The 24,668-nt window shown below is 36.8% G+C and overlaps 1 protein-coding gene across 1 annotated transcript; it reads right to left on the minus strand.

The window, feature by feature from the left end:
- Positions 1 to 3,642: 3,642 nt before the first annotated feature.
- Positions 3,643 to 24,076, minus strand: PLGRKT (plasminogen receptor with a C-terminal lysine). The gene is made up of 5 exons (XM_088521007.1): positions 23,981 to 24,076; positions 23,741 to 23,827; positions 9,156 to 9,286; positions 8,028 to 8,137; positions 3,643 to 3,835 (listed from the first exon to the last, which is right to left on the minus strand). The coding sequence occupies exons 2-5, from the start codon at positions 23,819 to 23,821 to the stop codon at positions 3,714 to 3,716; spliced, it is 444 nt and encodes a 147-aa protein (XP_088377133.1). The 5' UTR covers positions 23,822 to 23,827; positions 23,981 to 24,076; the 3' UTR covers positions 3,643 to 3,713.
- Positions 24,077 to 24,668: the final 592 nt, after the last annotated feature.

Below are 24,668 nucleotides of genomic sequence, written 5' to 3' on the forward strand. Positions count from 1 at the left end.
AGAAAACCTGGCTTGTATTCAAGACGGTAGATACAGAAGAATATAAGTAACTTAAATATCTGTGTAGCAGCTCAACCATTCTGAAGTAATTATATTCTTATTAAAATTATTCTGTTATCAAGAATGACAAGTTCAATGACAAGTAGTACAGCAAAGAAATGAAATTCCACTTACAATCTGTAGGATTTTGGAATATGGGTACATTTAATGTATTGTCCCAATGCAACTATTTTTACTTTTATTTTTAGTTTTCTAAAATAGGGTACATAAAACTCTCCTCTCCTAACATTTCTCTCTCCTCTGCTAACTTTTGAATTGGCTGACCTGTAGCAATCACATTTTATATCAGGTAGAGAATGTTTCATGAAAACAGGCAGTTAGCAGAAAAACATATCGTTTGATAACTGACCGAATGAAAGACTTAATAACATGCTAAGTACCACAGAATCTAAACGGGAGAGCAGACTTGGGACATAAATGGTTCAGTTCTGTTAGTCTTCATTCAGAGATCTCACTTCAAGTTCATGGAGCTCATTGCTTCAAAAAATACACCTTTTTTGAAAGCTGCTCATGTACATTTTGAGAAGTTCTGTTGTTTGCTTCATAGCGGAGAGGCTTTTGCAACTATGTGGAGTATTGAGAAATAACACTGCATGCATGTGATTGATTATTAAGTATCAGAGTTACCACCTACCTATGCAGGGTTTTGTCAGGAAATGCTAGCGGCTGTAGAAAAGAGCAGTTCAGCTTTAACAAGGCTAACAGTCAAAGATAAGGAAAGCTGAACTTACGATAATTAATAATAAACAATTAATAATAAACCATCCACTTTGTAAGTGCTTGCCACCTCCACTTTTAACAAGTGGCAGAAAGTCCACCTGCCTAGCCATTTAATAACCTTAAAATATGTGCAATGATTATCAGAACAAATGTTCACTACCATAAATATGTGAGGTAGAAAAAATATATATATATTTAAGGATGGAAGGGGACCAAACTGGACATAAAAAACACATTTTTTTCCCCAACAATAAAGCAAAACAAAAACAAACAAAACCCCACGGAATTCAGGTAAGCAACTCCTCATTATTCTCTTTGCTAAGAAAGTCTTGCAGCTGAAGCCAGTTGAACAGCAATAACCAAAGAGAGCAGGATTTTTTTTAATATGTTTTACTTCTGTGAATGCACCCTGTACCATGATTATGAGCAGCTGCCTCTGTAAGCATCTTTATTTTCCTGAAGTAGATCCTGCGAAAGGCAAGCCTTCCTGCTTTCGTGGTCCTCTGCAGGAGGATAACTATATAACTAAGCCTCCCTGCAACTGGTGTCTGTGAGGGATCTGAATGTGGAGGGTATGTGCATGTGTTGCTGGCTGGAGAACAAATACAGAGTAACACAGAATGAGCATCTTCAGAGTAAAGTGTTTATTTAGCCAGAGAAAAACAAAGATACGAACAGAAAGTAAACCAGAAAACGTGAATAACCATTAAAGTATTGATAATCTTTGGTATTCTGTTTAGCCCATTTAAATATATTTCTGGGTCTGGCACTGGACTGTCCTTTTTGGAGCATGCTGCTTTTCCCTTACAATACAAATTTGTTGACTTTCACTAATGCTCTTTTGAAAGCATCCAGCTAAAGTTACCTCCCTGACTGTTTTTATACAGTAGCTTGCTTAACACTATTGATCTTAAGTCTAACAGGGAAAAATTCAGGTTGAGCTAGAATGAAATGATAAATATTTTCCCCGCTATTCCCTACGAACTGTTACCTGGGTCATTAGTTTGCCTAGCCTGCTTCATTCCTCTTGTGCCACTCTTTGATCAAACTCCATAGCAATCCAATGGTTACAAAACCACAGATGCTAGATTCCACTTCTCTGATTTTCTAAGGCCATAACCAAAACTGTTCATGATGTACTATTAGAACTGTTCTCCCTGTAAAAATTTATTTCACAGTGCTAAAAGGTAGATTTAAGGGCACAGGTGAAGACATAGAGATACTTCACAACATGCTGGTATAATTGATTTTTCTTTATTTGAAGGAAGAGCATCAATAGCAATATAACAATAACCATCAAAATCAAAGCAAGACCAACTTCAAAATATGTTGGAAAGACAGCAAAGGATCAGTTATGCCAGACAAAAGGAGGGCATAGGAACACATACATCTCAGACGTGGAAGGAAAGAGAGCAGCAAGTCAGGCATTAGGCTACAGAATAGGCACCAAACACGACGAGGTGTTGGGCTGCATTCTGCAAGTAAATCTTAAAAGTGGGGGCCAAGCTAGTATAGCCAAACAGGCTATTTTAACCTATTTTAATCACTCTGCATATTAAAGCGCATCACTTTTGTAGTCTGTTACTGTGCATATCCTTAGCATACAGAAGAAAGAGCTGCACAGAAACTACTGCAAAAGTGTTTGAACACAGAAGTGACTGCACTTCCAGGGACTGATCTAAGGTATGGAAATGGTGCTGTTATTTTACCATTCCATGATACACCCTCCATAGTAAGACAGGTGCAAGTAAGGCACCTGTCTTACTGCAACAATACCCTATCTCAGTGAAGAAGTCTTCAAAAATGCATCATTTTCTAATGAGCTGGCATTATCTTCAGCTCAACAAATTGTTAATACAAAAATGACAGCCTAAAAGGGCACTAGCAAAAGATTTGGGTTTAATTCAGTACTAGTACTTCTTGAGCCATTATTTTTCTACCTCACGGATTAACGCTTGAAGTGTTTCCACCCAAAACACATGATAATCTGTTTTTAAACATAGCTTCCAATAGAAAAAGATGCACTTCTTTTTTGCCAAAATTCAATGTCAGAACATTAAACTATACTAAAATTATATTCTCAGTATATACCATGATACATCAAAGGCATGCAAATAATCCCTCAGTTTTCCAGTACTTGTAAGGCCTCTTGGATCTAACCATTACAAAACATACATTAATGATTTTGCCTTCTGCTGGCCGAAGTTAATATTCATCTTAGTGGTGAAACTCTGATTTTGTGTAAACAAATTATCCTGAGTTTCAGAATGTCAAACAAGCATAAAAAGGTTCAGGAAATAGCTACATAATTTGTTTTCTCTTTTTGGGAAATTATCTCTCCTTCAAATTTAATACATTTTTTTTTGCCTAAGAGTAAAACACACAGTTAGCAAGTGACGTATTTATTTCTGAACTTCCTTGATAAAAGCTGTTTATTCCAGAATATGAAGCAGAGACGATCAGTTTCCTGCCAAAAGAACAGCAACTAAAAATGTCTTGTTTTTCAAAGAAGTTTTCTATTCCTGTCTTCAAATTGTGCTGTGGATACACTGATATATTTGAATATCATGGCCAGATTTGTACAAATTTTTAACCAGTAATTAACTTACTTTTATTGATTACAGTAAGTTTGCATCTCAGTACTATATACTTTTGCTACAGTTGAAGGTTATTTTCAGTCTCTTATTAGACAGTGGGAATTCAGTGTTTCTTTCTATAAACAAACAAATAATTTACAGCATGGATAATTTCAAGAGATACATAGAAAAAATATTGCTTTAGAAACTGCTGCTTTTTAAAAAATGACTTGTCTTTGATTTTATAAAAGCACTGAATTTCTCCAAAAGTTGCAATTCACCCCACATGATTATAATGATTACACTTAGATTCATGTCAGTTATAACTACGATTTCCTACTTCATAGTTACCACCTCCTATTTTTCTACGTAGATCTTGCTCTGAGCTCTTCTGATTTTTTCCAGGTCTTCAAAAGTAAGCGGTCCTTTTGGCAGTTCTAGCAAAGTACTTTGTGTCTCCAGTATGTTCTCTGCTTCACCTTAAAAATTATTGTGAGAAAGCATATGGAAAAGAATTTAAAACATTAAATTTTATTTTTTTTTTGAAGGCGAGAATAACTAAATACTAGGTCACAGATATGTATTTTACAAACAGGCTGATGTCATCCGGTACTAAGTTTGTCTTTAAGAGATATTGGACCTGTGGTGTAACTGCATGCAAAACCATGTTTGGTCTGAAACAGATACCTTGTCAAATGAATTCAGGCTGAGCAATATTTCAGCCAAACCAATATTGTTGTTGTTGTTGTTGCTATTTCTGAAAGACCCTTTTTCTTACAAGCCAGACCAAATTGTATTTCTTTTAGAAGTGTGTTACACAAATGCATTGAAATGGCAGTCAGAGGTTGCCAGAGCAAGGTCTTTGCATCAGGATGAAGTTCATACCTGTCCCGTAAAATATGTGACCAATTAGGAAAGTCCGGGAAAAGAGTTGATCACAAACACACATTGAAGAGTACATAAACCTTAATTCCCTATATATACACACTATCATCCTACATATGGTATACATGCCATCCTATATATGCCATAGTTTGTCACAACTTTTCTTCTTGTTTCAGCCCTAGGTTGAAAGATGTTAGGCTACAGAAAAAGAATGGACAGCAAGAGACCTGAAGCTTACACAAAGGCTTGCAAAGACAAACATGCAGTCTTTACAGCATGGCAGCAAAAATTTATATGGTGCAAAATGATTCAGATAAGGCTGGAATGAAAACAACAAGGACAAACCATCCAAAAAACAGAGATACAGCTTGAATGTATTGTATAAGTTGTGGCGGTCTGATTGTTGACATAAGATAGGATAAAGACTAGGCAAAGAGTGCGAGGATTTTGGCTTATGCCATTTGGTGCTATGCCAACAAAGGTCCCAGGTACCTAAGCCTCAGCTCCAGTTTTAATGATAACTAGGGCAAAAGCGCTGACACACTGTTCATGTGCAATAACCTACCTGAATATTGTCATGCAGCCAGGACTAAGGCCATTCTTTGAAGCACATCTGATTGCTGCCATTTCAGCTGCAGTACATCCCATAGCACTGCAGTACTTGGAGACCCAGTTATTGATAACACCACAATGTTGGGCGGTTACATAGGACATCAGATTATGGGACAGCAAGATAACTTCTGTGACAGAGAGATGTCACAGAGGCAGCCAAATCTCTGTGTGCCTATCTAATACACTCGCAGATACTTCTCCAGTCACCACCACTCCCCTCAGAGGGCTCAGGCTGTTTCTAAATCTTGGAGCAGGCAGTCAGTTTCACTACTTAGCTGAGAAGTTCTGTGCATTTGGAAACTGCTTATTGTGTGTTCAGGAAGGGTCAGCAGTGTATACCTGGAACAGGAAGACAAGCTCAACCGGAAGGCCCAGAACCAGACAGTAGCTCCATGACTACAAGTTACTAGCACTGGACAATTTGTTTATTCTTAGTGCCTCAGCTATTCAGAAAAGCAGCTGTATATGCCCTCATATGTCAATATGAAAGAATAAGAAAGTCATGGGGAAATACTGCAGAAGCAGACTGGAGATAAAAGTTTAATTTGGGCAAGATCAGAGACAAATTGTTGAAACAGAAATGGAGCAGCTTTCTAGAGTTACGGACTGCTTCCAAAGGATGAAGAAGACAGAACTGTTTGAGCAAGGTAGCTCAGATGCAAAGCCTTGGAGCAAGGACTGTGAAGAGAGACTGTGACTGGCCTCTTCCCTCCCATATGCCTAGGGTCTACAGCTTCATCATTACAAAATGGAACAGACAAGCAAGTAGAGGAGTGGTTGACAACAGAACATAGGAGTGGACACAGATCAACCGAGTAATGAAAACAAGGATTGCCGGAGTACGTTCGTTGTCCCAAAAATCCTTCTCTTCAACTCGCTAATATTTATCTTAAAATAAAGATGTAACCCAAACCTCACTTCCACATGATCACAAGCCTTCTGCGGATTTCCAAACTAGACTTACTCAAATTAGTTAATTCCCAATTATTCTAGTGCTGATATTAAGAGCTTAATATAATAAACTTCCTTATTTTCCTTGCTGTATGTTATTTTCCTTCCTTATTTTCCTGTGTTGTAAGTAGGATATGGAGATGCAAATCCATGTTGTCTTTTTAGAAGGCTGAACAACCTGACCTTTTAGCTTTGTCTCACAAAGCAAGTCCAGAATTCTCTGCTAATTCTTCAGCTATCTTAGATTTCTAACACCGAACTAGCTGAAATTATCTAAAACTCCAAGAGTTTTACTGTTTTTCTCAATTGGTAATTTCTATCTGTACTAGAAATCCTCACCTGATGACCCCGGACTTCACTTGTCTCTCTTCTGATATCATCACAGTACTGGATGAAACTCATTCTGTGATCAGTTAATATACCTGGGTTTTTCTCTTTTTCTGTCATTTCCAGATAGTGAGTTCTAATGGTAGAAAACGTTATTAGTCTCTAGTTTTTTGCTGTTCTTAACAAATTGCATCCTACCTTATTATCCCAGCTCTTTAATTCATCAGTTCTTCTACTACATTTTATTCCTTATCTGCTGACGAAACCAATCAAGTTTGTGAATATATTATACAAATAAAGTTTGAGAAGGACAATCTCAAATACAAAACCAACTGATTCAGGCAAAATCTTGGGGAAAATAATCCCACTAATAGGCCCGCTAAATTTCCCATTTAAGCACAACTCTCTGACATCTCTATCCCAGTGCTTATTACTCTTCCACTAATCCCCATGTCCTTCATGCCACCTTAAAATTCATGCAATACCACATTATATGTTTTCATGAGTTCAGAGTAGATCTGTTCAGAGTACATTCCTTTTTGAAAAGGAAACTGATTTTCCAAGGAAAAAAAATAACACTGTTAGTCTGGCTTGCTTTTCCTTTATATATTATCATTAGTTTGGCTCCATACTTTTTCATAATAAGCCTTGTATATTGCTGGAGCTGTCCAAGGGGATATCTGAACTATAAAGATCATTTTCCCTTATAGCTTTCCAAATTCACATACCACCTTACTCACTGTCAAGCTATACAGGACCACATTCTTCTCTTAAAATCCATTAAACAGCATTCCATATTTTTATCATCAGGTCTGAACTATCTTATGTCTACTTTTTAAAAATTCTGGAACAAAAACTACCTCATTCAAAAAAAACACACACAAAACCAAGGCAAAACAAAAACAACAACACCAGAAATTCCTTGATTGTGTTCAGCTCCTTTTTAAAACTAATTACCATGAGTCATCCAGTCTTTGTCCTTGTACTTGGCTGTGTCTTCATATTAAAAACTCAAGGAGAAGTACTCAGTGGGGTTTAAGAGTGTTCATAAATGCTCACAGATATATGTTGGTGAATGTTTGCACCCATTTACAACGGGAAGTATCTCAAAGTTTGTCCAGTTATGTCTGGCATTATTCTCAAAGCGCACACAGTTATGAAATCTAGTTCTTAAAACTTCAGCCTAAATTAAAGAGCTGAAACAAAATTTTAGTTTCAGTATTTTCTGTGTTTTGTTCAGAAACAGACTGCAAAGTCAACCTACTTAACTAAAGATTTAAGAAGGTGATAAGTCATGTTTTTTTTTTCCAATCAGGAGACGTAAGATGAGCATTCTCTCAGCATGCCTCCTTCACTAGGAATCAGAATGAATGCACATGAAGCTGTCAGATTTTCCACAGTTCTCAACACTGATCACTTAAAGAGGTCTACTGTTGGCAACTATGTGGCAAGATCTCGCTTTCTGGGACTCACCTTCCTCATCTATCCTCATCCTGTCAAGATGATCAGCTGAGGACTCTGGCAGCCATGTAAGTGGCATGATTCCTGCTCATTATCCCTCTAACTGCTCTCACCATCCTCACCCCCTGCCAAAACATCAGCATGTGAAACAGGCTGTATTTATTTCAGCTGTATTTATAATGTGAATTCTAAGAGAATCAAGAGAGGAGAAATCAACCCACTCTCTGAACCAGAGGGAAATGCTGTAAAAGTAGAGCAAGTATTTTTAACTGGGAAAATATCTGACTGTAACAAAAAGGAAAAAAATATAGGAGTGAGATTGAAAAAAAGGAAGCTGATGCAAAATCTCTCTCAGCCATTCTAAAAAGATGGGAGATTGTCTAATATATTAACCTTGGATTTATGTGCGAAACAGACAGAATTCCATATACTTACCTTTCATCCTTTTCAACATTGTCCCATACCCCATATCATATTGATAGGCAAGTATAAAACTTAAGGGAACTATTGGCAGTAGAACTGCTGGGTTCTTCCTTTTTATTGCTCTGTTTTTTAAAAAAAAAGAACAAGAGAAAAATAAGATTATTTAGGGCATTCAGATGTCAGTACTCTCAGTGCAAGGTGACCTTGATTTTTCTATGACTTTTATATCCTCCACTCTTTAATCAGTCACGCAACTCTTAACTTCTTCAGAAGCACTAAATTTGTTTCTGGGCGGATAATCTCAATCTACTATCAGACAAGGAAATTAAATGAAATACTTCACATGATTTTTTAATGTACTTAACAAGAAATAGGTTTGCCTAACTAGTATTTCATGCATATTCACAAGAACATAACCATGCTGAACTGTAATCAAGATTACAGCCACATGCAGCATGCAGCAATCATGTTATGACGAGTAATCGCAAATGCATCCCAGTATGCAGAGAATGCATAAGGTGAATTTAATCTCCACTTGTTGAAGAGAAATAAAAACACTCCCTCTAATCAGTTTACAGCACTAGCAAACCATGCTGCCTAAACCAACCAACAGTCCTATAAGGAAAGTTGCTTCTCGTCCAATTCAATTTTATTAGTCATATTTTTTCCTAACACAAATTTATGAGTTTTCAAATTGCAGGCAAACAGATGTCAAAATATATCTGCCTGTTCAGTGAAATACTTAAAAAAGTATGACAGCGGAAAAAGTGTGACAGAGGATTTGTAGTTAATGAAAAGTGTATTAAATCATAACACAGACAAGAAGGTAGTATGGCTTTAAAATAATCCCTCCTGCTTCACATAGAACTTCAGAACTTTTGCTTTATGTTATTTTTGGCATTTCAGCTAAATTATTTTATTGCCAGCTCACATCTCTGCTTTTATAACAGTACAGACATACCCAAAACACATCTAGAATTAGACAGAAATGAACTGAATCATTTTGTCATTGGAGCACCCTCTGAGAAATTACTGGATAAAAATAACTACCTCATAAAATGCAAGAGGATGAGACAAAACTATAGAAATATATTTGTAAGGTATCTATTTAAACATTCTCTTAGGAAATAAATTTCATACCCTGTTGTTAAACCAACAGCAGCAAGTCCAAAGAAAGCCCCAAAGTATTTCAGAAATTCCCGTGTCCAAGCAATCTGCATGGCTGCTTGTCTCTCTCTCATCTGATTTTGCATCAGTAATTGTCTTTCCAGCTAGAGAAGGAAGAAACATTAAGCAAAATTAACTCATCCATTTATTTTGGAGTCTGAAACAATTTCACACTGGTCTACTAACCCAGAATCATAAGAAAGGTTTCCTTTTTGTTCTTTTACTTCAATCATTCATAAGTTATGACTGAGAATGATCTTAGTCAGTAATAACTCGTATTAATGAAGAACAGTTTATACCAAGAGTGTGAGGTCATTGAAAACTGCTTGACTACACAATCTTATGCTGCTTCTGTTAAGCAAGGAAAACCAAAATACCAGTGATAGGTTTCAAGAAATCCAAGTTTCAACAGTACTTCACAGGTTAAAGTTTTCTTATCTTTGCATTTCCATGCTGATCCTTAGAGTACCACCCAGCTGTACAGAATACCTTCCACTTTATTCTACTTTAATGTAATTTAGATACTATCTTTAGAGTCATCCTTAACTTTTTTTTTTGCCCTTTGAGGATTTCTTTTCTCCTTTATGATGCATTATAAAGCTAATAACTGTTGGAGATAAGCACAGTGTATGAATACAGGCAAATACAATGAACAGTCTGTCAAGATATCAGATCTTAAAGATACTGGAATACATCTCAATTTTATATGGGAAAAAAAAATCTGCAATTAACAGTAATAATTCAAGGAGTACAATCTGGACAATGTATTCACACACCCAAGCAGAATTGTCTTTGGTGTAGTAGAATAAAAAAGTAGAGTATCAGATTTCTTATTACACAGCCTATGCTTCTCAACACATCCCATATTCATTAAATAATGGAAAATTGGTTATTTCTTACCAGTTCTTCTCTACAATACAAAACACCAGGAAATGTCTTTTCTCCTTATCGTGCTGTGTAATGCTGTGTCAAAACTAAGCAGTGCATAATCACAGCATAGCAGTTAACACAGTTCAAAATCTGCTTCTTCCACTGATGTTTGTAATTCAATTTGGAAAAAAAAAACAAAGCAAAAACAAACAAACAAAAAACAGAAAAAAAAATCAGAGTACTTGATTTGGTATATTTAGCATCATCTTAGCTAAGCGGGGTTGCATAAAAAGCCCAAGAAAGTGGGCTTTTTAATGCCCGGCTGCATTTAAAAAAAAAAAAAAAAAAAAAAGTGAAAAGGTGTATTCTAGAAAAGACAGAACAAAGAGAAGACTAGGAAAGTTCTCTTGTCATGCAACTATGAAGTAAATAATTAAATCTACTCCTTTCCCCTGTTTTCTAATTCAGGAATAATTTAAAGCACTTGTAATTACTTATGGTTTCCACCCATTTATTCATCTCCATTACTATTGATTTAGGCCGAACAGAACAATTTCTGTTAAATTATTACTAATTATTTCTTCAGACTATGTTGATCTTGCTATCTTATTTACAAGCTCATTCAGTACCTAGATAGGTAGAATTAATTTTTTAGACAACATAATAAAAAAAGGACAGATCTAATTACATATAATTGCACACAGTAGGAAAAACAACATTCACAGTAGTCCCACAATACTGTTTCATCTGTTTCTGTTTCCTCAAAACTTACACCTTAATTGTTGTTCTTACAAAAATATCACTAGCAGCATCTAGGTTTCTGATGTCTATAATTTTCATATAACCTTTTTTTTAATAAGAAATAATTATGTAGTGGCTGACAAACCACTTAATAAAATATCAAAATAATTAGATTTCATTTTGTCACCTATGAGGCACTTGAATTTCTAAAGTAGGCATGCATGCTACCCGTTAATTAGCCTCATTGTAGTCCCAGTACCCCAAGCCTGGTAAATTGCTGAGCGTTGATGTGACAAGATAACATAATTACATGTAATTCTAATTTAATGACTTTTATTTTCTCCTTCAATTTGATTACGTGTGTAGTTTGCACATACATGTGAAAAGTATTTAGGGACCTTTTGTTTGCCTGAGGACAGATAAGGACTATATGCTTCTGAGATAGACAGCAGTATCCTAAGTACATTGGGAAGAAGAGGGACCAGGATAAGCTGATGAAATACAGGCTTGAAAACGGAAATCTTCTGGAAAAAGAAAAGAGCAGACAGTTTGATATACACAAATAGAGAATATAAGAAAGCACCCACAGGGGAAAAAAAAAAAAAAAAAAAAAGAAAAAGAAAAAGGAGCCGAAATCTACAAAAGTAACTGAAGGACCTTAACATGGCTGCTAAAACATCTAAAATATATATGTACGTCCCAAGTGCTGAAAGGAAAAGAAAAAACAAAAGGCAAAACCCATGACACAGATGCTAACTAAACTTAAATGAATCCCTCTACATGGGAGCCCATCATATCACATTTCAGAAGCTCAAGGTTACTTCTGTGTGTATCTACAAGTAGCTTATATAAATAACTTAGTATCAATGGAAAGACCTTGTTTTGCATGTTGAAAACATTGCCACTAACATATTTTCATATTCTCTTCTAATCAGAGAAAACTTTTCCACTTAAAAAACTCTGAACCTGTTAAAGCATTTCAATATCCAAAAACACACAAAAAAATCTACACAAGGACCTCTCATAATTCTCTGATTTTGAGCAAATTTATTCAATGTGCATACAACTACTTATCTAGAAGGTACAGAATAGTGTATTTAACATTTCTTAAAAAAATAAGGTGAGTAGGGAAGACTAATGAATTGTGGAGACAAACACTTAATGTGCATGTGGGGAAATGTGGCAAAATCAGCAACAGCTTGCTCAGAGGAAGCTTAATTCACAGAAGACACTTAAAAATAGATCTAGTGACAATTACTTACATTTATTTTTAATTCTTCCTATTACATAAGTTGCGCAATGGTATAATGAAGAATTATTTTCAGAAAACATATTATTGTACTTACACTTGCAATTTTACATCAAGAAAATACCTAGAAATTTTTAGCTACAGTAAGTACTCTAAACTATTGCTTCAAAATATTTGCCTTTTTAAAATCAATTCTTATTTAGTGACAGATGGAGAGTAACATGTATGAAGAACAAAAATATCTTTTTAAAATCTATGCAGTCTCACACTGAACCCAAGAGCACCTGTCCCAAATGCCAAATTCTTTTTAGGTGCTTCCTACCATTCCACGTTCTGAAAACCTTCAGCTTTGCCTTTCATTTCTTTCACATAAAATTCAGTTACAACAGTTGGTGTAGCTTGATCTCCCAAAACGCCAAAAGAAACACCTCAGTGGTGGGACTGTAATAAGACTGTCTGCCTAATGGAGAGATTGAGCAGCCCCCCCAGATCATGAGTACCAGGCCAAGTGCAAGGTGGCTTCACTGGGTTTCAGTCTTTCCTTAGGAAGAAACATAAGAAACTATTCATAAGAAAGAATCGAGCCAAAACAGTCATTGCTGGATTTGCCCCTGGGCATACTTCATTATACAACTTAACAAAATCATTCTGGGGGAGGATGGGGCGAAGAGAATTGCTTTGTTATTTTCTGAGAACATTCTAGCAACTGAGCTACTGAATAACAGGTTGATGCTGCCATCGTGTTCCCGACATGGACTCCAAGAACGTGTGCTTAGCGCAACACAGAAAGCCCAACTGGCAACCACAGAGAGGCTGAAGACAGGACACCTCCCTGCTCTGTGTCTCAGTATCTGATCATCTAGACAAGTTTCATCAGCAGTGCTCAACACCAAAACAGTATAAACATCTAAATGAATTCTGGAAGATGGAAGTTATGAATTTACAAGCCTACAAGAAGAGCTAAGCAGTTCCTTTGTATATCTTTCTTTAGGAGATTAAGGCATAAAACCTTTGTGATTACCCATCTAACACATTGATCTGAATGAGGTATCTGTAGATCACACAGTTTTCAAAGACTAGAATAGCTTAAGACTCCCAGTCACACATTGCCACATTGCACTCTACAAAGTTAATTGCAGAGCGTAAGATCAAACCATTACAATAAGATCACTCTAATTAACCTTAAACAAGCCTGGATTTGATAGCAAATCTATATATGGAAAGTCTCAACAGTCCAGCACAACAGATAATTTTAAATTAGATGAAAAATACAAAAACAAGTATGTTTGACAGCAGTTTTTAATCAATATCCCACTTTCAGCCATTAATTTTGTAGCAATTGTGTTTTATTTTCTTTCACACATGTTCTATTGCAAATGCCAGTTGCACTCAGCAATCAAAGGGTGGAGAAGAGTCCTGGCCTATTAACATGTAGCTTGTAAGAAAAAGGCCAAGTCCTGTTGCCTTAGGATTTACTCTGCAATAATAAGTTTTGTTAAGATGATTTCTTTTATGATAAATTAGAAGCAAAAAATAATAAAAGTATAATTTCACTACAAAAAATACCTTCACATGCAGAACTTCATAGATGATAGGACCACAAAAGCAGATGCATGATGTAGCTTATTTAGAAAAAAAAAATCACTGAAGTGAAAAGCTGATTACTGAGGAAGCAAGACACATATCAATATGATATCTGCATATCACATATAATATCATATATCTATTATCGGATATCATACAATAAGTGAACTGACATGCCTCAGGGAACAAATTCAGTTTCATTTTAAATTCATAGGTCTCTCATGCATATACGTCATTTCAGGAGGAACTATCTACATTACTAAGCTTACTTTAACCTACAGTTAAAGTGCCTTCCCAGGCTTACCAGGGAAGAAGGGACATGTCATAGTTCTCCCAGTCATGTTGTTCCACATGGGACAAGAGTGTGAATGGAAGTGATTATGTGGATGCACAGGTAAACATCCAAATACACAAACCATTGATAAATTAAGTCCTTTGACAATCTGAAAATCCTTTAAACCACAAAAGCAAGTGTAATTATTATTATGTAAAAAAGCTACATTACAAATTTTGCCTAGTTTAATTCCATAACAGTTTCTTATATCAGAGCACTAAGTTCTTTACTAGTGTTAAGTATTGTGTCATTTTCAAATTTAAGCTTAATATTAAAAAAAAATACTAGTAGCAAATAACATCTGATATTTTACACTCAAAGGGACTGAATTAGAAATAACTTTTCCCATTTCTCTGTAAATATAGTTAGCAGTTTCTTAGCACTCTGTATGAGAAACTATGAGGGCTGATTAGCATTTGAAGTCTGACACATGCCAACTGTTTATAGTAAAAGGAAATCAATCTGACAAAATGAAACATGACAGATGAAGAGAAGTGAGGCTGAGGAAGAAAGGTCAGTGACTGTGAAACTGATAATGTTAATGAACTAGTCAGTGGTAACCACCTTATCATTTCTATTGATTATTCTTCAGACTGTCACAATGATGTCAAACCAGACAACACAGCATTTATACCACCATTTCATTGATTAAAATCCAGTGGGAAAAAAGTATCATCTCAATTTAATCAACTTTGACAACTTGTTAAAAATAAACAGTTCCTCTGGATTACAAACCACATCAGCATCTGGAAATCAGACTGGAAATTTCCAATATTTTAGACTCTCTGCTTGTTTTCTTTTTTCTGTTTTTGTGTTTCATGCTCAGACATCATAAGAAACAGCAACTGCTGTAGGAAGGAACAAATGCTACTTGCTCTTTTATTACGATGATCTGCAAAATCAAAATAAATGGCAAACAAACATTTATGGCTCAAAAGAAGTGGAAAGCAGAGACAGTGCAATATGCCGCACTCCCCATGTACATTAAATACTATTTGACTAACATATTGCTTGTTGGTCAAGATACAATGGAAGAGAGAGGAAGACACGATAAAAAACATGCTAAAACATGCATTTTCAGCTCTATATAGTAGCTTTCCTGGCCCATATGCAGCTTTACCCTACTTCCCCGGAAAAGTAGGAAGGACAGGCTGGAGAGCAGCCAAGGCAGTAAAGCTTTACGTGAAACTGCATTTCATGTCACCATCATTAAGAGATAACTATTCTGGCAGTCTGGTATTCTGACAGAAGTGGATTTAATCTGCCTTAAAAGTAACTACCAACCAGACGGAATTTAAATAAGGACACGTGTGTATTCTAAAATGCGCAATCTAAATTTAAGAAAAACAGATCTGGAAAAACTGTTGGAATTCTTCACACTACTAATAAAAAATCATCTGTCACAGGTGCATGGACAAAGCACACACAGAAGTGTGTGCTGGTAATAAACCTACAGGACTGTAAAAAATCTCTTGCAGTAGCAATGCACTAAGCATTTCATGAGCAGACTGAAGTTTTACGTCTATGCGCCTAGATGTAAAAAAAAGGAAAATAGAATAGCACTCCCATGTTTACACCCACACTGTAAACCACTTGAGCGTAATACAGAAATGATAACTTGTACCAATTACATAGTATTCACTTGGTTCTAGGACAGCATGCACACAGAAGTATCAGGAAATGGGCCTCCAGATCAAACACTTAAAATTAATCAGCATTAAATGTTTTATCCTGCAGTTAATTCAAAACTTGTCTGCAAACATTTTTCACTTAATAAAGTACACAAAGCAATTAAGGTTATTAGCACTGCAAGAAACTATGTTCCTTAAAAGCAAACTCAATCTTTAGAGCTTTCAGTCTCATCTATTACAATACATTTACAAGAAAAAAAAGTGATTATAGAAAGAACAGGGTCTCAAAGCACTAGCCACAAACCAGAATAAGTCTGCACTGAAATAAATTCTATTTCTGTTCTCAATAAGTGTCTAAAATTACATGCAAAAAGAAAGTAATATAAAAAGCTTCTAAATCTGTTTGAACCTTCAAGACCCAAAACGGCTCAATCCACAGAACTATGGTACAAAATGGAGGTTTTCTGCACGTGTACCTGTATCTGGTTTCTTGCCAATACAGCAAAGAATATATATCAGGGGGATGAAGGGTGTCTTCCATCTGCATTTACAAATCTGTAGTCTATAGATTAAGATAATTTTTAGCTTAACAGTGTAGCAGTGTTCAGAATCGTCAAGAGTTTTATGCAAGAGTTATACAGACAAACTAAACTCTTGGACAAGCAATTATACCGAAAAGAGGTACTTAAGCAGCAGGAATAACACAGACAAAGCAGTGTAAGAAAAAGCATTATTGGTACAGTATTGAGTCATTCAGAAATACTACTTGTATTTAAATAAGAACTATCAGTTTTTTCGTTCCATTACCCTATAATCTCACTAAGGAAAAATGGAAACCAGAAGAAACGGATGTAAAATAGTACTGTTTATGAAAGGGGATTATAATTACAACAGAGCAGAATATTTCTTCCTACCAATTTTGCATTTTGACTTGCAAAATTATCATATTTACCAGTATTTTTGATTCAAAATTAAAATAGGTATAAGATTCCTTTATTTTCTGTTTTATAACCTGTAATTTTAAGAATTCTGCTCAGAAGAGCTCCCACTTTTTTAACCTCAGTATTTGAGAAATAGCATTTTTTTTTTTGAAAACCAAGTAAATAATCAGTAGGTCTGGGACTCAAGTACAGTGCATTTAAAAAGCAGAAGCTAAAAGGGTAGGCTTGCTCTAGTAAGCAGCAAGATATCTATAGAAAATTCATAGTGCTAAAGGGAACCAGCTTCAGATGGTATTTTCCCTCTGAAATCAGTTAAATCCCCCAAACAGCTAACCTTTACACATGGATTAACTGCATGTGCACCTGTACACAAGATAAATCTTCTACCTAAGCAATTGATCAAGAGCTGTATTCATGCGCAGGTCTTAATTCCCTTCTAAGGCAGGGCATGGTCATCATAAACTTTGTCCAAAGAGACAGTCAGTACGTTTTCTAGAATGTCTTTACAAAGTAGGCATTCCCTCAAATCATGCAAAAAGGTTAAGCTTTTGACAAATAATTTGGCCAATTTCTGTGCTGTAAACTAATCAGCAAGAATGGATGGAGGAAAAGTACAACAGCAATTATAACTGGATCGGCTACTCTTCTTCCCACTGTTTCTCCCATTATTTTATCCCCATTGCACGCAGTTCAGTGAAAGATGCATTACTTTATGATTTATGCTATCTTTGACTGATACAGTGCATCCACATGTACTGCAGTTGAAAACCATCTCCATCCTCAGTAACAGACTAAGACTACTAGCAAGACCGATTTCACTGAAAAGATTTGCTTAACATTTGTTGCTCATTACTGCTCATATTTAGCAACCAGTTTGCTTTGCATCCTTTGCTAAAGTATTTGCATTTAGAAATGGCAATTAAGATTTGCTCTTTGTAAAAAAGTACACTTACTTTTTTATAATAATTAGGCAGAGTAGACAATCTCTCATCTAATACCAGCCAAAAGCCCTTTTTTTTCCCCCTCTTGTGAGACAGATAGCTCTAATCTTCCTCAATACAGATATCATTCATCTTGTTCTGTTCCATTTGATGCAAGCAAACTAATAAGGATATGGAATTGTTACCAGAGAACATTTATTTCCTGAATTAAGCCCAGATCACCTAGAGGGCAAAACAATTTTTCTAATGCTTCAAGACAAATGGATTTGAAATGCCATAAGCGCTACTAGTATCATGTCAATAGAAAACAAATGTAGCTATTTTCCACCCAAAGGAAAAAGGATAGTGGCACAGAAAGGAAAGTGTGCTTACATTTCACTTCACACGTAAGAAAGGGAGACATGTTTTTAATTGTAATTGAACTTAAAAAAAATCCTTGAGAACAATTCTCAGTAAAAACTGGAAAATAAAAGCTCGAAAGATAAACTTGTGTTTTTGCATGGAATTAAAAAAACACAGATATTTACTCAAAAAGTAACACATCAAACAATTAAAATTTTCAGTTATCATCAAAGAGGTGGATCATCTTTCACTGATGAAGTTGAAAACCTCTAGATGGAAAAAACATCATTACAAAAAAAGAGTTTTCTTAGGTACAGGAAGGAAGCAAATTACAAAGGAGTCAATTCAGCAAAACGTGTCAACTCTCTTCCTTTTTTTAATCAATGAAAGTTTCAAGGCAAATAAAGATTCTTTATTGTTATGAAATGAACTGGCATTTTAATGTTAGCCATTTCTTTCCCTGATAGAAGACAAAATATAGCACACATCTGCTTTTAAAAAACATGCCATTTTATGACCAGCTTTTTTTCCAGAGAAAACTATATCCTTTTGTCTGATAAGGAATTCTCCCACTGAAAAGAAACAAAGCTCAACCAAAAAGACAAACACACAAACAACTCCTCCCCTCTTGAAAAAAACTCAAATCCTTCCAGATGCCCATCCTCAATCAAAGAAGAAAATACTGCAAGCCACAGAGATACCACACAGAGGTGGGCAATCTGACATGCTGGGTTCTCTTAGGCTTTAACTCCAAGTTCCCTTCCTTATGATGTTATCTGTCAGTATCATTTACACACAAAAGAGTCTAACAGCTGTCAAGTAAACGTTAGCTTGGGATTTGTTTTTTGATTCTGACTTTCATTAGAAGTCAAAAATCACTCCCTAACTCAACTCTCATCTGCCACTGGTAGTTCTACTTCTTGAGAACAGAGGCTGGGGAGACCTTGCCATGAAGTCTGGAGCTGAGGCAACACTTGGCCTTGCCTTTGTTCACTAGCACCAGCTCACCTGCCCTGTTCAGCAGCAAGCCCACACTTTCCTTGTTCCTTGTTCAGCCTTCTACTCCCAATGCAAAGTGGCAGAATCTGTTAAAAGTTGCCGTGGTGTTCTTTGCAAGTGTCATCCCCAGATCAGCTTTGGCTCTCCTAACAGCACCCCAACATGCATAAAACTTCTGTTTTGTAGACCACTGCTGCCTCAAAACTCCCATATTCTGCCTTTTTGCATTGCTCAGTCCTGAGAGACCATTTAGCCCAGCCAGCTCCTGACACATACACTTGTCTTCCTGAGTACCAGGATGAAGCGTCCTTGCACTTAGAGGGGGTGTCCTTAAACACCTGCCATCTTTCCTAACTCCTTTTTCCTTCAAAGATGGCTGCTATGGAACGCCTCCTTTCAGTTTCCTGAATAAGTCAGAATCTGCTTTCCTGAACTCTGAGGCCTGTACTATGCTGCTTTCTTTTCTCATTAACCCCAGGAACATGATCTTCACTGCATTATGTCATGGCCACCACAACCAAGACTACCCTTGATAATCACATCTCCATATTATTTCTTATGTGTAGATAGAAAATCTAGCTCTACATCAGCTCTTTGCCACTTAGCTCAGACTCCAGCTACATGAATCATGCCTCTTGAGCACCAGCTAAGACCTCACCAAGAATGCTGCTGGAAGCGAATACATAAGAATAGCAAGGGCAAGGCACTGGAAGGACTTGATATACCACCAATTCTTTGTGGAGAATTTTTTTTTCTAAGTATATAATTAAAATCAGTTAACAAGAATTTGTACTATGAGGAATTTAAAAAGTGTATTTCATAAGCCAGGAAAAAACGGCTATTACCCAATACAGCTATTCTCAGGCACACCACAGTATCTTTGTGTCATTCAAAACTCTTCTAATATAATTGAAACAAAACAAAACAAACAATCCCAAACAAAATCTTCACCTCCTCCATATGGGAAACATTGGAATTGATTGTTTTCTCTATGCTGAATTTTTAGAACACAAGGAAAATAAGTTTTTGAAAGATAAAAGTATTATAAAAGTAGTATAAAAAATAACAAACTAAAACCTAAACTTTTCTTTGTAAGGGAGGAGAAAAGAGTGACACAGTAACAAGTTTCATTCAAAATAAAAGGTCTTTAGATCCCTCTGTCTACATGAGAAACCCAGACATAAATTTCAGATTAGTCTTTTTTTTTTTTTTTAAATGTTCATATGCCTAAGACCCTTAAGTTGCATTTAGAATGCCTTTTACAAATCAGCCCAGAAAATATTCTCCTGTCGTACAAAGTTAATCCAGTAAGCTTTGTTCTGCATAGTCCAAGAATCAAGTTCACTAACGGTACTAAATTCAGTTTAAAGTTCCCTCAATTGCTTGTCTCTACTGTATACCATACATAATTGATTCCAATACTCAAAGTATGATACTCAATACTTCCAATACTCAAAGTATCATTACATATAGAGTACAAATTGTTTCAAGACTAGGTACAGTGTACTTACATTACACACTAATCATAAGCCTGCTCATAACATAGGTTCTTGCAAGCTTCAAAGCATGTGAGTTTTGACAGGTCATCATTTAAAGACATACCTAATGATCACAGAACACCACCATCCTGAAATATTACAGAAAAAAAAAAGTATTCTAAGTGTTCTTATGGGGAATGATCAACAACAGTATTGTTGCACACCTATTTTCCAGTTTCAAAATGTGCAACAAAGGTTGATTTGTATATCTAAAAATAGCTTTCTTAGTTATTAAAATAGCTTTTTGAAAGTACACATTTAAATTGTTGAAAAATAGCAAGGAAAAAAAAAAACTTAGGTATCTCTTCTTAACTGAATTAACTGAACTCAAAGCTCATGAAAGCAAAAATCATGTAAGATCAAATACCTCCTTTTACACCATGCTAAAAGCAGTTAGCACGGCCATGAGTTGTAGATTTGATATGAGAGTTATTTGGAGAGTATTCTGAAAGTTACATTTTAGGGAAAAGGCTCATGATAAAAATGAAGCCTCAACAAACCTCTACCATAAACAGTTTTCGCTAGATACAGGGTGAATGTTTCATTCTGGAGCCATACCAAGACACATACAAACAACTGGGAAGTCCTTCAACATCAAGGCAATTTTTATTATTTTTCCAAAGAGCATTAAGATAAAATTTACAAGGCCATATGCCATTATTTTCACAGTAAGGAAGAAATACGCATACAACTTTACACCATTTTTACCATTCTCTTAGCCTGAATGAATCAAGCAGGCCTGGGTGTCCAACACAGATCAAAGTGACCCTAAACAGACCAAGAACCAGGCTGGGTCAACAGCCAGGCTTGGCTTTTGAAAAGCTACTTGTAAACATCTGTCACATAACTTGCTTTCTTTTTTTTGCAAGTCTCCTTTTAAGCTTCAAACCTCCACAGCAGATAAGGCAGTGACAGAACAGCTTTGCATTATTCTCACCTCTGAATGGAGAGATATGTCTAGAATGCCTTTTTAAAAAAAGAAAAACGAAATGTTCTTAAATTCAAATTCATAGCAGGAACAAAAATACTGTTCTAAACAGTAACTTTATGTTTCTTCTTGATCGATATACTATAGGAAAAGCATTCACAGATCCTATCTAGCTATTAACAACTAGCACTGTTCATGATGTCATGTTTTGCTTCACATTAACTCAAAGACTTGCTAGATCATTTCAAAGCACTATCACTGTTTATAATGATAACATTCCACGAGATGTAATTTTTGATGACTGTGGCTTGGAGTAATAACAGTACTGTATTCACCCAGCATTAGAAATTATAAGACACACTGATGTATTTTCAGAATCTATAAAAATCTCCAATAGGTTCCAATCCCAGATGTTGCTTTGGGATTGTTTTTAAACTTAATCCTAACCAGTATTTTTTGAATCTCTCGTGTTTTAAGTATTATAGCTCTCAGAGGGGAGACCTATACTCTATTGAGGAAGTGTAAAGATTTTCAGAGAAGATGAGAGAGCTAAGCACATCCAATCCCTGTGTTTCACTATGTGGGAGTATTTAATGTTTTAAATTAAAGCTATTCTATACTGGTTCAGGCATGACTTAGCTGCTCCATGTGTTCCCAGTTACAATCTCTACTCCTCAAACTACTTCTTAACAGTCCACTCCAGAAATATCACAGGTTTTAGTCACAGATGCAAGAGATAAACAGCAATTTTCTTTTCTTCCTTATGCTCTCCCACAGCTGAAAGCAAACCTTTTTCTTCCATCCTCTCCTGATAGAGAACCCAAGTCTTCCTTCCTCCTTGCTCCATCCTGTGCAGCCCAGACTGCACATTTTATTTATTTATTTTTAAGGTGCGTATTTTCTGAATTGGCACATATGTCTGCAAAAAAAGTACAGATCTAATATGTACTTCCAGTAAGAAATATATTTTTTTGCCTACTCCAACTATGAAAAAAATAAATACCCTATTGAGAGGTTTCCTAAGGTTGCATACTTATTTTTGTAGAAGTTGATTACTGGTAATATCTGGGCACTTGGGAGCACAAAACTACAACTCTTGGTCATCTGGGGCTAAAAGGAATATGGAACTGTTTGTTTGCCAATAAAAGCCCACAGAAACCCAGAAGAACTACTATGGACACAAACTGTTATCTCAACACCATCTTTTATGCTGCACAGCAAAGGAGAAGCAGAGCATGAAGCATGTCTCTCCTTAAATTTAAGCATCATCATGCTTTCAAACTGAAATCTCTCCCTTCAGTTGGATTTCCAAAAACTCTGGGGTGCGAGAAGAAAACAGACACGGATTGTTTGTATACAAATTCCTGTTTGTGTTTCAGAAAAACACAATACAGCACAGTGTGTGCTCGCAAATCTTGCAAGAAGCTTGTTTTCTTTCGACAGTTAGTCTTTATTCTCGTGTTTTCTTCTTACTAAGAAGATTTCCAATGCCACTTCCAGAGTTCATCTGAAAAGTGGTCATGTGAAACCTAGTATCTGCAGGTACTTCAGCAGCTCTGAAAACTAGAGAATGCCATCTACTGGCAAATCCACTATTAAGAAGTGGGACATTCATCTACTGTAACTTCAAACATTCTAAAGCTCTTGGTTTTCAGTTCAAAAGCAATACTAACATTCCAGTTAAGCCCTTCAGATTGTTGTCTAGTGTTCAGTATACAAACAACCTAAAGATCAGGAAATGCCTCACAAAAGATGAGAAAACTAAACAGGGCTACACCATAAATTCTATTCTGCACAAACCTCTGAATTTTAGCGTAACAGCAAAAGTTTTCCTCCTCTTCCCTAGTTGCCGATTCATTGTTTCACCTGAGCAAATAAATGATCTCCTGTCTCCTACTCAGACTCAGTCACAGGAACAAAAAAAATGCCATGTCGTGGCTTGTTCCTAAGGTGAAATGATTGCTGCTATAGAACTTCAAAAGAAGTTGTTTGGAAATTTTGTAGCGTGGAAAAGCTGAAACAAGTTTATTCCCCCCCCCCCCCTTTTCTCTTGGGAGTAATAATACTTCAATACTCCTGCTGTTACTGATTCATTTTGACATACAGGTATGGCCTTACACTTGAGTGTTCCCTAGCGGCGCTTCAGGGAATAGGTCACCGTAAGTCTACGGGACTACTCTTCTGAGGGCTGGCCAGCATAAAGTACTTTATACCCTCCTAACCCATTAATGCAAACTCACAAGGAAGTTACTGGATTTAGATGGTAGCAGCTTTCTCCATCCGAAGTTTATGTGCAAGTCAAACACCTCAGAATTGTCAGATTTTGTAAGCAGAGCAGGGTTTTTTTTTTTTTTTTTTTTTTTTTCTCCTTTTCTCGTTGCAAACGGGCACTTGGAAACAGCAACCTTCTTTGCACCCTCCTCAGGGGGCGGGAGGCTCGCAGCCCCCCCGCAGCTTTACCTGCAGCCGCGAGTTCATGAGCATCAACTCCTGCTGAGACTTGAGGCTGTCGCTCAGGGGTTTCGAGACGATGAAGCCCATGTCGCCCTGCGGAACGGAGCACACAGCACGCCTGAGCAGGGCTGGCAGGCGGCGAGGCCGCGGCCCGGGGCCGCCGCATGGCGGCTCCGCGCCTCCCGCCCTCCTTCCTTCCTTCCCCCGCGAGAAAGCCCCGCTCGCGGCCCCGCCGCCCTCCCTCACCAGTGGAGCAGGCGCCGGCAGGGGCGTCCAGCGGAGCGGGGAGGGTCACGCGGCAGCACTTGACCGTTGGCGGCCGTTGGACGGCGCGGCAGTTGGCGGCAGTTGGCCGTTAGGCGGCGGCGGCGGGAGGGAGGGATTTAAAGGGCCAGCGCAATGAGGCCGCCCGCCAGCAGCGCGGCCGCCTTTGCGCGGGGCGGGAGGCCGTTAGCCTTCCAGGGCAGTTCTTACAGCTCGCATAGATACTTTAAAATGCAGAGAATTTTACTACATCCTATTTCTTCAGGGAAATGTGCATAATTTCCCTTCTTTTTATTTTTATTTATTTTTTATTTAATTAATTTATTTATTTTTACACTGCAGAAGCAGTGCGGAGCTGCTCCTAGAACTGAAATGAAGTGTAAATCAAGCACGGTGCAATCACAATGCACTCGTGTTACCTCTAGGTGCAAAGTACGAATTAGCAAGGAAATGAGCAATTACTGTCAAACGTGGGTGACACCGTGGCTTCTGGCCTTATTCTGCCTCTCATAATGTGTTACTGCTTTGCTTTGCATTTTTTTTTCCATCGCTCTTTTCCACCTCCAACCATAATTAAGACTCGCTTTCCATTCCAAATAATGAAATTTTTGCAATTAAGACAGTATGGAGACAAAAATTATCACCTGGCCATGAGCTTTTAAACACTGGA

Source organism: Tinamus guttatus, unplaced genomic scaffold (assembly GCF_059628265.1).
Source record: "Tinamus guttatus ecotype Peru unplaced genomic scaffold, ASM5962826v1 Tinamus_guttatus_pri_ptg000110l, whole genome shotgun sequence".
Lineage (NCBI taxonomy): Eukaryota > Metazoa > Chordata > Aves > Tinamiformes > Tinamidae > Tinamus > Tinamus guttatus.